The 13,873-nt window shown below is 36.1% G+C and overlaps 1 protein-coding gene across 1 annotated transcript in view; it reads right to left on the bottom strand.

Moving 5' to 3' along the window:
- LOC150079425 (uncharacterized) overlaps positions 1 to 13,873 on the bottom strand; it is a 227,770-nt gene that overhangs the window by 195,752 nt on the left and 18,145 nt on the right. Inside the window, exons 3-4 of the mRNA XM_090383066.1 lie at positions 10,651 to 10,752; positions 8,000 to 8,159 (exon numbers count right to left, since the gene is read on the bottom strand). Of these exons, the coding sequence (XP_090239192.1) occupies positions 8,000 to 8,159; positions 10,651 to 10,752 (262 nt within the window). The remainder of the gene's footprint in view (positions 1 to 7,999; positions 8,160 to 10,650; positions 10,753 to 13,873) is intronic.

The raw sequence follows: 13,873 nt of genomic DNA, 5'->3' as shown, positions 1-13,873 counted from the left end.
TTAATTAAGTTCAGTTTCACTGAAATTTATGTATATGGTGTTAGGATTGTTTTCTGCACCCAGTTCCTATTTTTTGGCAACATCATAGTAGCTAATAAGATTGGTCAGACAATATCCTCCCTTTAACAAATTTGCATTGTGATTGCCATATAACAGCATTTCTGTGAACATTATCTTATGCTAGTTCCTATTAGATGGCAATATAACTGGTTTTATCGATCCTGTGGGAGGGCTATGGAAAGACCTGCACAGATGTAATCTTCTGTAGGTTCTGCTGGTCTGAAGGGGATGCTCTACTGAAACTACTAAGATCAGCAGACTCAATTAAACAAAACTATTAAACATATGCCATATTTTTAAGCAACAAAGTGTATTGTTCAATTAATTCTATGCTTGGGTTTAATCACATATCACATTCTTTTCCAACTCTGTCAGTTCACAGAAGTTAGAACTTCACTTGCATCTTAGAATAAAACAAATCTTTCAGCAATTGTTTTATCTTCAGAAAAGGAAAATGGGGGGGGGGGATTAAAAATCCACCTATAACAAATGCACTGAGTACGGTCAATCTAATGCTTTTATTCAATGTTTAGTGAATTAATGTTTAACAAAAGGAATCTGTGTGCAGGTGCAATGTGACAGCCAAGTTCTTATGCTTATTTTCGCTTGTCTTTTTCTTCTGATGCTATATTTCAAAAAACAAAGCACGATAAAGTATAATATTTGAGTTACAGTTCAGCTTTTTAATATGAAATGGACAATGCTTTTGTGTGCGTGTGTGGGGGGGGGAATCCTGACAACATTAGTTTGTCTTTGTTCTGATCTTCAGAGAATTTCCTGTCTCACAGTGATGTCTGTGACTTAGCATTAGTAGTAGCAAATAATGCATGAAAGCAAGTACATAAAGCATCAGCAAAATTTGCTAGTTCTACCTTGAATTTATTCAAACTATCCAATTGATTCCTTTCTACTTCTGACTCATGTTCGTTCGTTCGTTCGTACTCTCTCTCTCTCTCTCTCTCTCTCTCTCTCTCTGGGTAATTCAGAAATTTTTTCCTTTTTTTGGCTAGTGCAGCATAAGCCTCAGGCTTCCTTGCACCATATGGCTAATAATAATAATTTCACAATAACAGGTGGAAGTTGTTCCAACAAACACTTTCCTGCTGCCTGAAGGCAAACTTACGCACAACTACTCTTCAACGAGCCTTCCTCAATTCAAATTTATGTCCCTTTATTTGCACAGTCTGAACAAGAAGAATGCCAACAGCACTGAGCTTGCTCAATCCATTCAAAGCCTTAAACACCTCAATCACCTTGCAGGTGCCTAGTCTCCAGACCGTGCAATTTGTAGAATGGGTCTTTCTTGGTAGGAGCACACATTTGTTCCCCTCACCAATCTTGTTGTCCTTCTCTGCATTCATTCTAACAGATTTATATCCTTCCTAAAATGAGGCTTCCATTCTTCCTAAGATGTAGACTACCCACAGCCTTGTGCAATAAGATAATTGCCTCCTTATCCTATCGCAGACAAAAAAAACTGCATCACCTTAAAAAAAGTAATATTTGTCATGAAATGTATATGATATTGTTTGATTACAGTTATTTTGTTTGTCGCAAAGCAAAGATATTGCATCAGATAACACTTCTATTGTAATTGCAAAGCATCAGCCTATTGCAAAGTATCGCATCAGCCATTTCTATAAATATGGCATTGTAAGGGTATACACACTCATTAGTATCCTGTTTTGTGGAGGTGTAAGCATGGATCCATATGTTCAGTTGACGCCAAGAAAAAAAAAGTGTAGCTGTTGCTCTGTCCCAGGAAGGGCTTTCTATGTGTGCCATCACTGATAAAATAGGCTACCACCAGTCAACAGTATCCCGGGTGCTGAAATTAAAGTGTGATGTGAAGAGAAGACCTGGATCAGGCCATAAGAGAGTGACTATGCCTTCCCAAGATTGATATTTGAAATGGCTATGCCTTTGTAATCACCAAGCAAGTGCTCCTGATCTAAAACTGGACTTTGAGATGGCCTCTGGTGTTGAAACAAATGCATGAACTATCCAAAGACAGCTTTTGGAACTCAACAAATGAGGAAGAAGCAACTTGTTTGGACATAAAACGCATGTTTTATGAACAAAAGAGCAACGGGACACAGTAATCTTTTCTGACAAATCGAAATTCAACCTGCATGGTTCAGATGGGAAGTGATATGTCAGAAGACGAAAATCAGAGGCATACCATCCTGACTGCATTACATCAACTGTAAAGTTCCCAGCTGGTCAGATGGTCTGGAGATGCATAACAAGCAAAGAGGTGGGGAAAATTAAGTTTATTAACAGAATGGTGAATGCAGACACCTACACTGCTATCGTGGAGGAGTGCCTGAAACCCGTTATTAGGGATCACCACACAGATGTCTAAAACTGCATTTTCAACAGGACTCAGTGCCTTGCCACACAGCAAAATTGGTAAGTTTATGCTATCTAGATTTAATGATGAGTTTGTCTTCTTGTCTTACAAGGCTTAAAACCTACTTACACCAATGTTTTCCATCGTTTTTCTCCCTTAAGGTGCAGTCACACCTCAGAAATGCTGGCATTACAATGTTGAACTGGCCCGGCAACAGTCCATATTTGAATCCTATTGAAAATTGCTGGTACATAATGTCGTATATCCAGAAGTTGATTAGTTCTATGCCAGATCGTTGGAAGGCAGTGATTGCAGCTTGAGGAGGTACAACAAAATATTGAGAACTTATTTTTCTGATTTACAGTACATAATACTATTACATTAACTTGTCATTTCAGTTTGTACATGTAAATGCAATAAAATGTATGTTTGGTTGTCAGGATTGCCATTTGCATGATTTCTCATATTTCCATTAATTACACATTTTATCCTTTGGGAAGATATTTATGACAATTAGGTATAACAGGAGTCTTTTTATTGGATTTCATTCACGGAGATTTATATCCCATCTAACAAATGCATTTTAAACATTTCTGCAACCCACAATGCAGCACAAAACATTTTATTAGCAAAATTCACAAGTGATGCAGTTTTTTTGTATGCCACTGTAATTCACAGAACCTCATGAGCTGTCCTGGCAGCTTGTTTGCACTGGTCACAGAACTTCATATCTGACAGTACATAATACTATTACGTTAACTTGTCATTTCAGTTTGTACACGTAAGCTCTTTGTCATCTTCCATTACCCTGAGTGTAGTACCACAAAGTCAATACATCAATCTGGAATAACTGCTACCCATATGCAGTAACTTGCATTTGTCATTGTTAAACTTCAATTGCCATTTCTCAGCCCATCTGCTTAATTTTTCTAGATCTTGTTGCAGTAACTTACCTCGATTATTATCATTAACCACCCTGCTAACCTTCGTATCATCTGCAAAATTAGACATTAATCTTGATTTACTTTTATAAGTATTATTAATAAATATAGAAAACAACAATGGGCACAGCACTGAACCCTAGAAGGACTTCACTCATAACATTATTCTACAAAGAGCAGTCAGTGTCCATTATTACACACTCTGTCTTCTCTAACTCAACTATCCCTTCATCTATAGCAGAAACTTGCTCTTAATACCTTACTGCTTCAATCTGTACAGCAGTCTTCTATGTGTGCAACAGTATCAAAGCTTTCCTGAAATCAAAGTACAGTAGAACCCGGATAAGAAATTCCTGCATAAGAAGATTGTCCCTGTACTACGTTTCGTTTCTTAAATCCAAATTTCAACTCTGTATGTTGTAATGTATTATTTTCCCACGTAAGAAGTTTCCCGGGTAAAACGTTTTTCCACATAAAAAGTTCATGATAAAGAATATGCATTCTATTATTAAAATGACTTTTCCCACTTAATACATTTTTTAAATATAAAATTTATTTATTTTTTTATATTAAAAAATATTAAATAAAAGAAACATTTGGTAATCGAACAAATTAGTGTGAAGCATGATTTTAGTTCAAAGTAAATCACTGAAGTAGGTGAAATGGCATCGTTTTTGTTGTCTCATATTGTGAATGCCTTCACAACAATGATGCCATTTCACCTACTTCGGTGGTTTACTATGAACTAAAACGATGCTTGGCACTAACTTGTTCAATTAGTGAATTTTCGGTAGTCTGAGGCTTTCAGTGCTAAAACCTTTTTAGTACAAACATTTTGATATAATGGAAGTAACATATTGCAATTGTTTTCATAGATATCCATAATTGGATATGTAGACCACGTTAAACATTAAGTTCTGATGGCTGTGAACAGTTCAGAATTGCTTAGTGGATTGTTGCTCTATCTTATTGTAATTGTCACCTTTTAAAGTATGTTGAAACTCCAAAGGAGCTCATCCTTCCAATTTGGTAATGAGTATTTGGTAATGAGCAGAATGTTAAGCAATTAGAAATCCACAGTTTAAAAATGTTTCCCATAGTTATAAATTATGAAATAATACTTAAAAATGATCTTTTCATTTTTATTATTTGTGTAGTTAATATTTCATACCCTTAGGTCATTTTCCATTCTAAGAAGTTTTCCCACGCAAGAAGTTCTAAACCTCCAGTCCCTTGAAAAACTTCTTATCCAGGTTCTACTGTAAATGATTTCAAAATTATATTTTGTATCCAGTTCCTCTGTTACTGCATTGCAGTATCAGATTGGTCAGACAAGATTGTCACTTAACAAATTCATGCTGTGACTGTAGTATAATTGCATTCCTGTCTAGATGGTCCTGCATTACTTATTTAACCAGTGGTTCTACTATTTTCCCAGAAAGAGAAGTTGAGCTAACAGGTCTGTAATTACTCATTTTACCGTCTAATCCCCCATTGAGAATTGGAGATACATTTACACACATCCTGTCCATAGGGACCTCTCCTAAATCCAAAGGTACTCTCATAATTATGGCTAAGAGTTTGTCTACCACCTTTTCTGCCTCCCTGAATATAACTGGATAAATCTCATCCATTCCATTTCATACGTGTGCCTTTCATACATTTAGCTTCAACAATTTCTCTATCACCATTCCACTTTCCTATCAGTTATTGTGAACATAGATGCAAAATACCTATTTAGTTTTTCAGCAAACTGAGCAGGATTGTGTTAAACCACAAACAGTTAAACCACCGATATCAAGTGGACGAATGTGATTCAACCTCTTCCTTCTACTATTAATATCAGTAAAGAAGTCTTTGCTGCTTTTCTTTGAATTTGTTGCCAGAGGCTTCTCATAATCTGCCTGACCAGCTTAACCTTCTTTGTGACTTGATTGCAGAGCAGTTTATATCTATCATAGGCTTCTATATCAATTGATCATTTATATGCATTTTTCTTCTCAGCCACAAGTCTTATTAGTTCATGCAGCATCCAATTAGGTCTAAGTCTCAAACAGTATTTCTTATTTGGTATTAAAAGCCTGGTAGCTTCTACAATTATGTTCTTTAATGCTTTGTATTTAGAATTTGCTGTTGGTAACATCATCAGTTGACCCCACTGCATAAAATTTAAAAATTGTCTGTGACCACTGTAGTCACCTTTACAAAAGTCATCTTTACCTTTGACAGTATTTATGTTTTTAAGTAAATCCCACATCAGTATACTGTGTTCACTGCTACCCAGTGGATCTTTTACCTGCAGATTCTTAATGCATGAAGAATCGCTTCTGATAATCAGATCAAGAGTACTGCTTCTTGTTTCCTCTCTAACAATGCTGCTTTAGAAAGCAGTCATCCAATAAATCCCGAAAAGTCTTGCTATTGTATGTGCATTCAAATCCACAAGTTCCAGTCAACATCAGGAAAGTTAAAATCCCCCATTATAATACAGCCTGATCTACTGGTTGTTTGTTATACTTATCACAGTCGTTATGCCTATAACACAATGACTCATCATTGCACTGGCCACTCATTCTGACTGGATGCACAGGCTTAGATTTAATATGCTTCTTAACCAAGAGTATAACTGTTCCCCCATCCTCTCCTGTCTGCCGTTTCTGTACACATTGTACTACCCATATTTAAATTCTGTATCCCTTATGTCTGAGTGATATCACATCTCCGATAACCCTACAATGTCTGCACTTAAATAAATCGTACTTCAAATTTATTTAAGATGCTCCAACATGCAAATAGACATGTACCTGTTCTCACTCTTAGTTATCTTAACACAGCCCATGTATTTATCTGTTCCGTTCCAAGATGACCCACAGCAGGGCTTGAAACGCCCTGCTTTCCAGGCTACTGCCTGTTCCATAGAAGCAGTGTAAGAATCGCTTTCACCTCTGCCTGCTGCTCTAGTTAATTTATTGGTCTGTGTATCTCACGAAGCTAGCAGTTTTGTGACCCACCTATCACTGCCTTGATAACATCAGCAAATATTCTTGCATCCCTTCTATTTAAATTTATTCCATCACTGTAAAAAGAATCTCTCCTGTTAACAAGCAGCACAGACCATGCTGAAAAAAATTTCTATCCCATGAGCCTCGTACAGTCTCCAGGGCTGAACTGATTGAAAAGGCTCTCAATATGTATCCCTCCTATAATACCTGGGCAGAATTGCAGACATTTTCAATTTTAATCATAACTTGTGACTTTTTCCGAACATTGTTGTTAACAAGTCCTCAATATCTTAATATCATTAGTGTCAATATGTACAACAATATTACCGTCTGTGCCCTTAAAAGATGATATCTCCTCTACAACATCATCTTTTGCCTTAGCAGACATATCCTGGTCCTAATCCACCTATGTTTTTTTTTGCACAATATTCCCTATTTCCTTGACAAAAAGCCACTTCCTGTGGGACCAGTGCATTATGCCTTGGAGATTGCCACTGCATTACCTGATGCATAAGTGTAAGCTCTGGCATTGAATTGGGCAACTGGGAGATTGATGTGCCCCTCATTTTAATTTTTTCAAGGGCATTTTCCCTATTCTTCAGGATCTCATAAGTGCCCATCCATCAGAATTGGAGTTCATGCCTAATTTCGTCACATTCTTTGCAATGAAAGCAAACACACACACACACTCAGGATACAATATAGCCAAAGGCTCTTTGGCTATATTGTGTCCTGTTCCAGGTAGATCTACAAAAATTGAACAAGTAACACATTTTGTAAGACCATGGTTTGTAGAAGAACTTAGCACATGCTTCTTGATTAGACCGGGGTTCAAGCCCGTGAGCCACCAAATACGGAGGATGCGGAAAGGTCAGGGCCTGACCACCGCATATCCCCAGAGCAATATGGCCTCAGTTGCTAATGCTCCTAAAAACCAAATAACAACATCTCTGTAGAAGAACTGCCCCCCCTGAGCCACAGCACTCCTGCTACTTTGAGCCTGTTGCTCTGCTGCTCTAGGCTGAGGTATGATTTCCATTTAAATTCAATTTAATTTGAGAATATTACACTATTAATAGATACCTAAATGCAATAATAACATTATTCTGTTCACCAGTTATGCAGCGATAATGTGTATTACGCTATATCGTTATATTCATAGAGTTTTAAATTAGTTATAACCTTACTAGAAATGAAATTTCTTAGCTAAAAAAAAAAAAAAAAAAAATTGCCAACTTACATGATTAGAACCTTTGAACTACTTAAATTACCCCAATTAAAACATTACAATTCCACTATCATGCATTGCACTACTAGTTACGATATTTGTGTCAAATCAATGTATACTTTAACATGGACTGTGACACCAGTCCATGTTAAAGTATACATCCACTGACATCTAAACATGTTAGAAGTTGCATACTACTTCCAGATAAGAATAATAACAAATGTGATGTGACATTCTTCCAACTCAGGGAGATTTATTGTGTTACCTTTTTGAATATACTTTGTATATCACTATAAAGCAGGAATACAAAAACATCTGGGAATATTTTTTTTTAAAACCAAAATTACAATAATTTACAAATATTCATAAAAGTGGCTAAGAATATTATTTATTAAATATTTGGAGGATTACTTACTAGCTGAATAACCTCTCTCCTTTTTTCTTTCATTATATTGGTAATTGTTTTTCAGTGTTCTAGCTCTTTTGTTATTTTTTCCAGGGGCACCACCATCTCTTAATTGCTGTAGATTCAGCTCATCTTTAGCTTGTAGATAATATTCAGGCTTATTTCCAAACTACAATAAAAAACCAGAAGTGAAAATAATCATAAAAATTACACAAGAAAAAAAGTTTAGCATAACATGTGGACTATAAATTAATAGCAATGTTTCATTATACTAAAGCAGAGATTGTATATTTTAAATGAGATTTAATGAAAAACTTAGTCAAAAGCAAAACAAATGAATAGTTAAAGTTAATAAAATAAACTAATAATTTATTTAAGTGGCTTAGTAATATAACCTTCCATAAACTTCTTTATTTTCATTATCAGTTTGAAAAGTTTAATAGTCTGATCAACTAAATAGTTAGACATTGAAATAAGTTGATGCAGAAATGAAAATAAAATTCATAAAATAAATGAAATCTGATAGGCAAAGTAATAAGAATGCAAACATATATGAATAAGTTACAGAATACACTGAAAATGTTTAGAAATAATTTTTTTGTTTTCTTCTTATGACATAAAAAAAAGACAGGTAACTATCAACTATTTAGAAACAAATGATGCCACTGCCATATGTTGTATACATTGTTGACCGACTTGCAGTCACTCATGCAATTTGTATTACAATAGTATCATTAATATTGATCTGTAAATGAATAAGCATTTCACAAGTTATATTTTGAACCAACTGAGAATGTGTCAAAAACTTCCAATTTCTGTTTAACAGTTTGCAAAAAGTCAAATGTTCTAAAGCACCTAGGATTATCTTATTTTAGTAACAATATTTTTATATGTAAATTATAGAGTGAATGGTTGATTGATAATTTTAATTGAGTGTTTATTTAAAAGTTATACACTTCCTGGAAGTAACAACTGTACTGAATCAAGTTTTATACACATATAAATTAAGCAGATTAATCTCATCATCCCCATTGATAAAATAATTATTAAGCAAAGCTTATGCACATGTGTACATCTATGTATATTCATTATAAATTTAAAAGATCCTTAAGGATGTTTTTATACTACCTTAAGAACGCAATCACTGGTTAAAGAAGTAATGCAGGACCATCTATACAGGAATATAGTTATATGGCAATCGCAGCATGAATTTTTTAAGGGCAATCTTGCCTAACTAATCTGATTAATTGTGACTCAATAACAAAGGAAATGAATGCAAAAAATAATTCTGACATCACATACTTAGATTTCAGAAAAGCTTTTGTTACTGTTTCTTATGAAAGACTGCTGTACAAATTGGAGTAGTGTGGCATCAGCAGTAATATCAAAGTCATTGCTATGCTATGGACAAAGAGATAGTTGAGTGAGAGAGAAAAGAGGGTGATCATCAATGGGCACTGTGCTTCTTGGACTGATGTTATTAGTGGAGTTCCCCCAGGGTTTAGTGTTCAGTACTGGGCAAGTTGTTGTTTTCAATATTTATTAATGATATGAATGAAGGCATACCAGGCTTAATCTCTAATTTTGAGGATGATGCATGGGTTAGCAGAGTGGTTAATGACAGTAATCAGGGTATGCTACTGCAACAAGATGTTTGTTTATGGGCCTTATGACACAAGGGCAACAAGGCCATAATGTGCCTAACTATGGTAAATTTAAAAGCATAGTTTTTCTATATGAAAATGGTCAAAGTTTAGATTACATTGTAGAGTTGTATATGTTTAAGGAAAGTAAAAATTTGGGCCCAAGTGTGGCATATCTGCTAGGAGGTGACTGCAACAAGAGCTGGACAAATTAGGCAGATGGGTTGAAAAGTGGCAATTAAGATTTAACATTTATAAATGAAAGGTACTGCATATGGACATCAATAATCCTAGAATAACATACTAATTAGGTGGTACCACACTCAAGGTGGTGAAGAACGAAAGAGACCTAAGGGTCTCTAAATGTTACAGTCTGACATTAAGTTCTATGAGCAGTGAGTTCTGACATTAAGTTCTTTGAGCAGTTCGTGAGGATCTGTCAATGATATACAAGAATTTTTCCAGCAGGGATAAAGAGATAATTATTCTGCTGTATAAGGCAATGGTCAGTCCACATCTTGAGTACTGAATACAGATTTGGAAGCCTTGTTTTAGAAAGGATATGGATCTATTGAAACAGGTACAAAGTAGCGTAATGAGATTAGTGAGGGAACAAAAGCATACTCTTACCAAGAAAGACTTCAGTTCTGCAACCTGGAAACTAGACACCAGCAAGGAGATCTGATTGTGGTGTTTATAGCATCCTTAGTCTTGTTGTAACAACACACATGAGGAGTCATAATTTTAAATTCAGGAAGGATTTCTGGAAATTTGCTTTCATTCAGATGGTTTTTGATTGTTGGAGAAAACTCCCATCTGGTGTTATGGAAATGGGTATTTGAATAAATTTAAAGAAGAATTAGAAAAATTATTTATTTATTTATTTTTTTGCTGATTCTGTATAAACTTATCTCCTTGCATCATTAACTACTACTAATACTAAAGAATTTAGAAATCCATGAAGTTTTTAAACCTCCTCAATTTCTAAAACACATAAGAAAAGCAAAAAGCACTTACAACATCAGTTGCTTTACTATCGGCCCCTGCATCAAGTAAAATATGGTAAATTTCTCCTCCATCAGGTAATACTGAAGCATAATGAAGAGGTGTGCGGCCACGCTATGAATCAAAATTTAACAAGTTTCTTTAATTAAATATGAAATACAGATAATTAAACAATTTTTATATTTTTAGAAAATATATAAAAACATCACTACCAGAAAAGGAAAATAAAAATAATTTTAACATGTGCACGCACACACACATGGTGCCTCCATAGCCAGGTGGGCAGGCTCAGCAGTACGTAGCACACACTTCTTGATTAGACCGGGATTCGAGCCAGTGACCACCAAATACGGAAAGGTCAGGGAATGACCACCACGTATCCCCAAAGCAATATGGTCTTAGTTGCTAATGCTCCTAAAAGCCAAATAACAAAAACAAAAACACACACACACACACACACACACACACACACACACACACACACACACACACACACACACACACACACACACACACACACACCGAAATGGAAATAATATTATAACTGGATAACGTGCAACTGAATTTTAAGCTTTGATGGCCACTGAAGTATAATCGGCTTTTACACCCCCCCCCCCAATTTTCTGTGAATAATGCAATGTGCTGGTGTTACACAGTGGAGTTTTCCCACCCCCATTTAACTTTTCCACTACAAAATTAACCTGTATTTGCTTAATTACTCCACCTTTTTTGTTTCTCTTTTAATGGCCATGCTACTTATTAATAACAGTACAAATCAATATTCACTAGTATTTTCCCAGTAAGCTAACGAAAAACCAGATATTTTAAGGAAAATGTTATTTAACATATCATATGCTAATAAAAGAGAATATTTTAAAACTCCGTTTGTAACTAAATGATAATGCACATAAGCTTGTTACTAGGAGCCTACTTCTTTACCCAAGAAGTAGCGACTTTTGCTGAGAGGGCAGACAGGTCAGAGAAAGTAGATTGGTCATATAAACAAAGAGAGCAAGAAACCATTCACACGAATAAGTGAAATACCCTTAGCATGTAACAAGCATTAACAAATATTAGGTTGTTGTTGTTGTTGTTGTTATTTGGTTTTTTAGGAGCATTAGCAACTAAGGCCATATTGCTCAGGTGCGGTGGTCATTCCCTGACCTTTCTACATGCTCTGTATTTGGTGACATATTAGGTATCACCCTTCCATTCTGAAAAAGGTAATGAAGAGGATTTCTTTATGCATTCCTAAATAGATGTGCCAGACATGTAGTGTGATGGAGTAATGCGATCATGTGCTGTTCGAGTGCTTCGGACACGAGTCCTCACTTCGTCGTCCAACGAAATTCTGAGATTGAGTAAACTTTGGGAGAATTTCGGACATAAAAGAGAGCCCTTAGAAGACCCAAGAGGTGAGTTGACAAGAAGCAGATGAGTCAGGAGTCCAGTAAGTCCAAGTCATCAGAGAAGAAGCCGCCAACGAAGCTGATCATATTTGCTGCTAAGAGAGGAAGATACCCAATGCCCTAGTCATCCAATTGTTAACTACAGTGAGAATGTTTGAGATCCCAGATGGAAAGGAAGGCAGACTGAGTAACTAAGCCCTAGTCCTAGTAAGCTTGGTAAGTAAGGAAATACCTATTCTAAGAGTGCGAAAAAGGAATATCTGAAATAATAATAATTGAACAGAAAGTTAATCGCATTGATTCCTACCTTTGGGAAATAATAACTGCCAAATGATTTCTTCCTAGATATTAGAATTTTATATTTCTTAGCATTTTTGTGATTTTTTGAACTTAAAATGAAGTGTTTCTACAAGAATATTTGTGCTGAGTTGAAGAAATGAATATAGAGATGCATTTACTACTTATGTACAATTACAGAATACTATTCAAACTTACAGTGGCGGAAAAAAAAACTGCATCACCTTAAAAAGTAACATTTGTAGTGAAACGTATAATATATTGTTTGACTACAGTCATTTTGTTTGTCGCAAAGCAAAACGTATTGTGTCAAATAATGCTTCTGTTGCATCAGACAGTAATTGCAAGGTATTGCATCAGACAGTAATTGTAAGGTATTGCATCAGCTGTTTCTATAAATATGGTGTTGGAAGGGTATACACACACACACATTAGTATCCTGTTTTGCGGAGGAGTAAGCATGGCTCCATACGTCCTGTTGACACTAAGAAAAAAAGTGTAGCTGTTGCTCTGTCTAAGGAGGGGCTTTCTATGTGTGCTATTGCTGATAAAATAAGCTGCCACCAGTCAACAGTATCCCGGCTGCTGAAATTACAGTGTGAAACCAGTGATGTGAAGAGAAGACCTGGATCAGGCCGTTAAGAGAGTGACTATGCCTTCCCAAGATTGATATTTGAAACGACTATGCCTTTGTAATCGCCATGCTAGTGCTCCTGATCTAAAACTGGACTTTGACATGGCCTCTGGCATTGAAACAAGTGCACGAACTATCCAAAGATGGCTTTCAGAATGTGGTCTGCATGCCTATTGGCCCAAGAAGAAGCCTTTGTTGACCTAACAAATGGAGAAGAAGCGACTTGCTTGGGCTAAAACGCATGTTTCATGGACAAAAGAGAAATGGGACACTGTCATCTTTTCTGATGAATCGAAATTCAACCTGCCTGACTTGAATGGGAAGCGATAGGTCAGAAGACAAAAATCGGAGGCATACCATCCTGACTGCATAACATAGACTGTAAAGTTCCCAGCCGGTCAGATGGTCTGGGGCTGCATAACAAGCAAAGTGTTGGGGCGAATTAAGTTTATTAATGGAATGGTGAATGCAGCGCCTCCATAGCCAGGTGGGCAGGAGCAGCAGTGCGTAGCACATGCTTCTTGATTAGACCAGGGTTCAAGCTCGTGATCACAAAATATGGAGGATGCGGAAGGTCAGGGAATGACCACCGCATATCCCCAGCCCAGATAAAGGGTTGGCATCAGGAAGGGCATCCAGTCGTAAAAATTTCATGCCAAAACAGTAAAAAATGCCGACTTTATACATATAATGGGAAAAAGGCGAGGACAAAAAAGAAAAAAAAAAAAAAAATGGAATGGTGAATGCAGAAACCTACACTGCTATCTTGCAGGAGTGCCCAAAACCTGTTATTAGGGATCACTACACAGACTTCCAAAACTGCATTTTTGATGCATATGTCACAACACACAGTACATCGAACACTGCTGAATGTGGGGCTGCATAGCTACATGCC

The sequence above is a fragment of the Mastigoproctus giganteus genome, chromosome 10, assembly GCF_048544385.1.
Source record: "Mastigoproctus giganteus isolate SK-2022 chromosome 10, ASM4854438v1, whole genome shotgun sequence".
Lineage (NCBI taxonomy): Eukaryota > Metazoa > Arthropoda > Arachnida > Uropygi > Thelyphonidae > Mastigoproctus > Mastigoproctus giganteus.
Note: the sequence above shows the minus strand (reverse complement) of the source record. Positions and strands in the feature narration are given on the sequence as shown.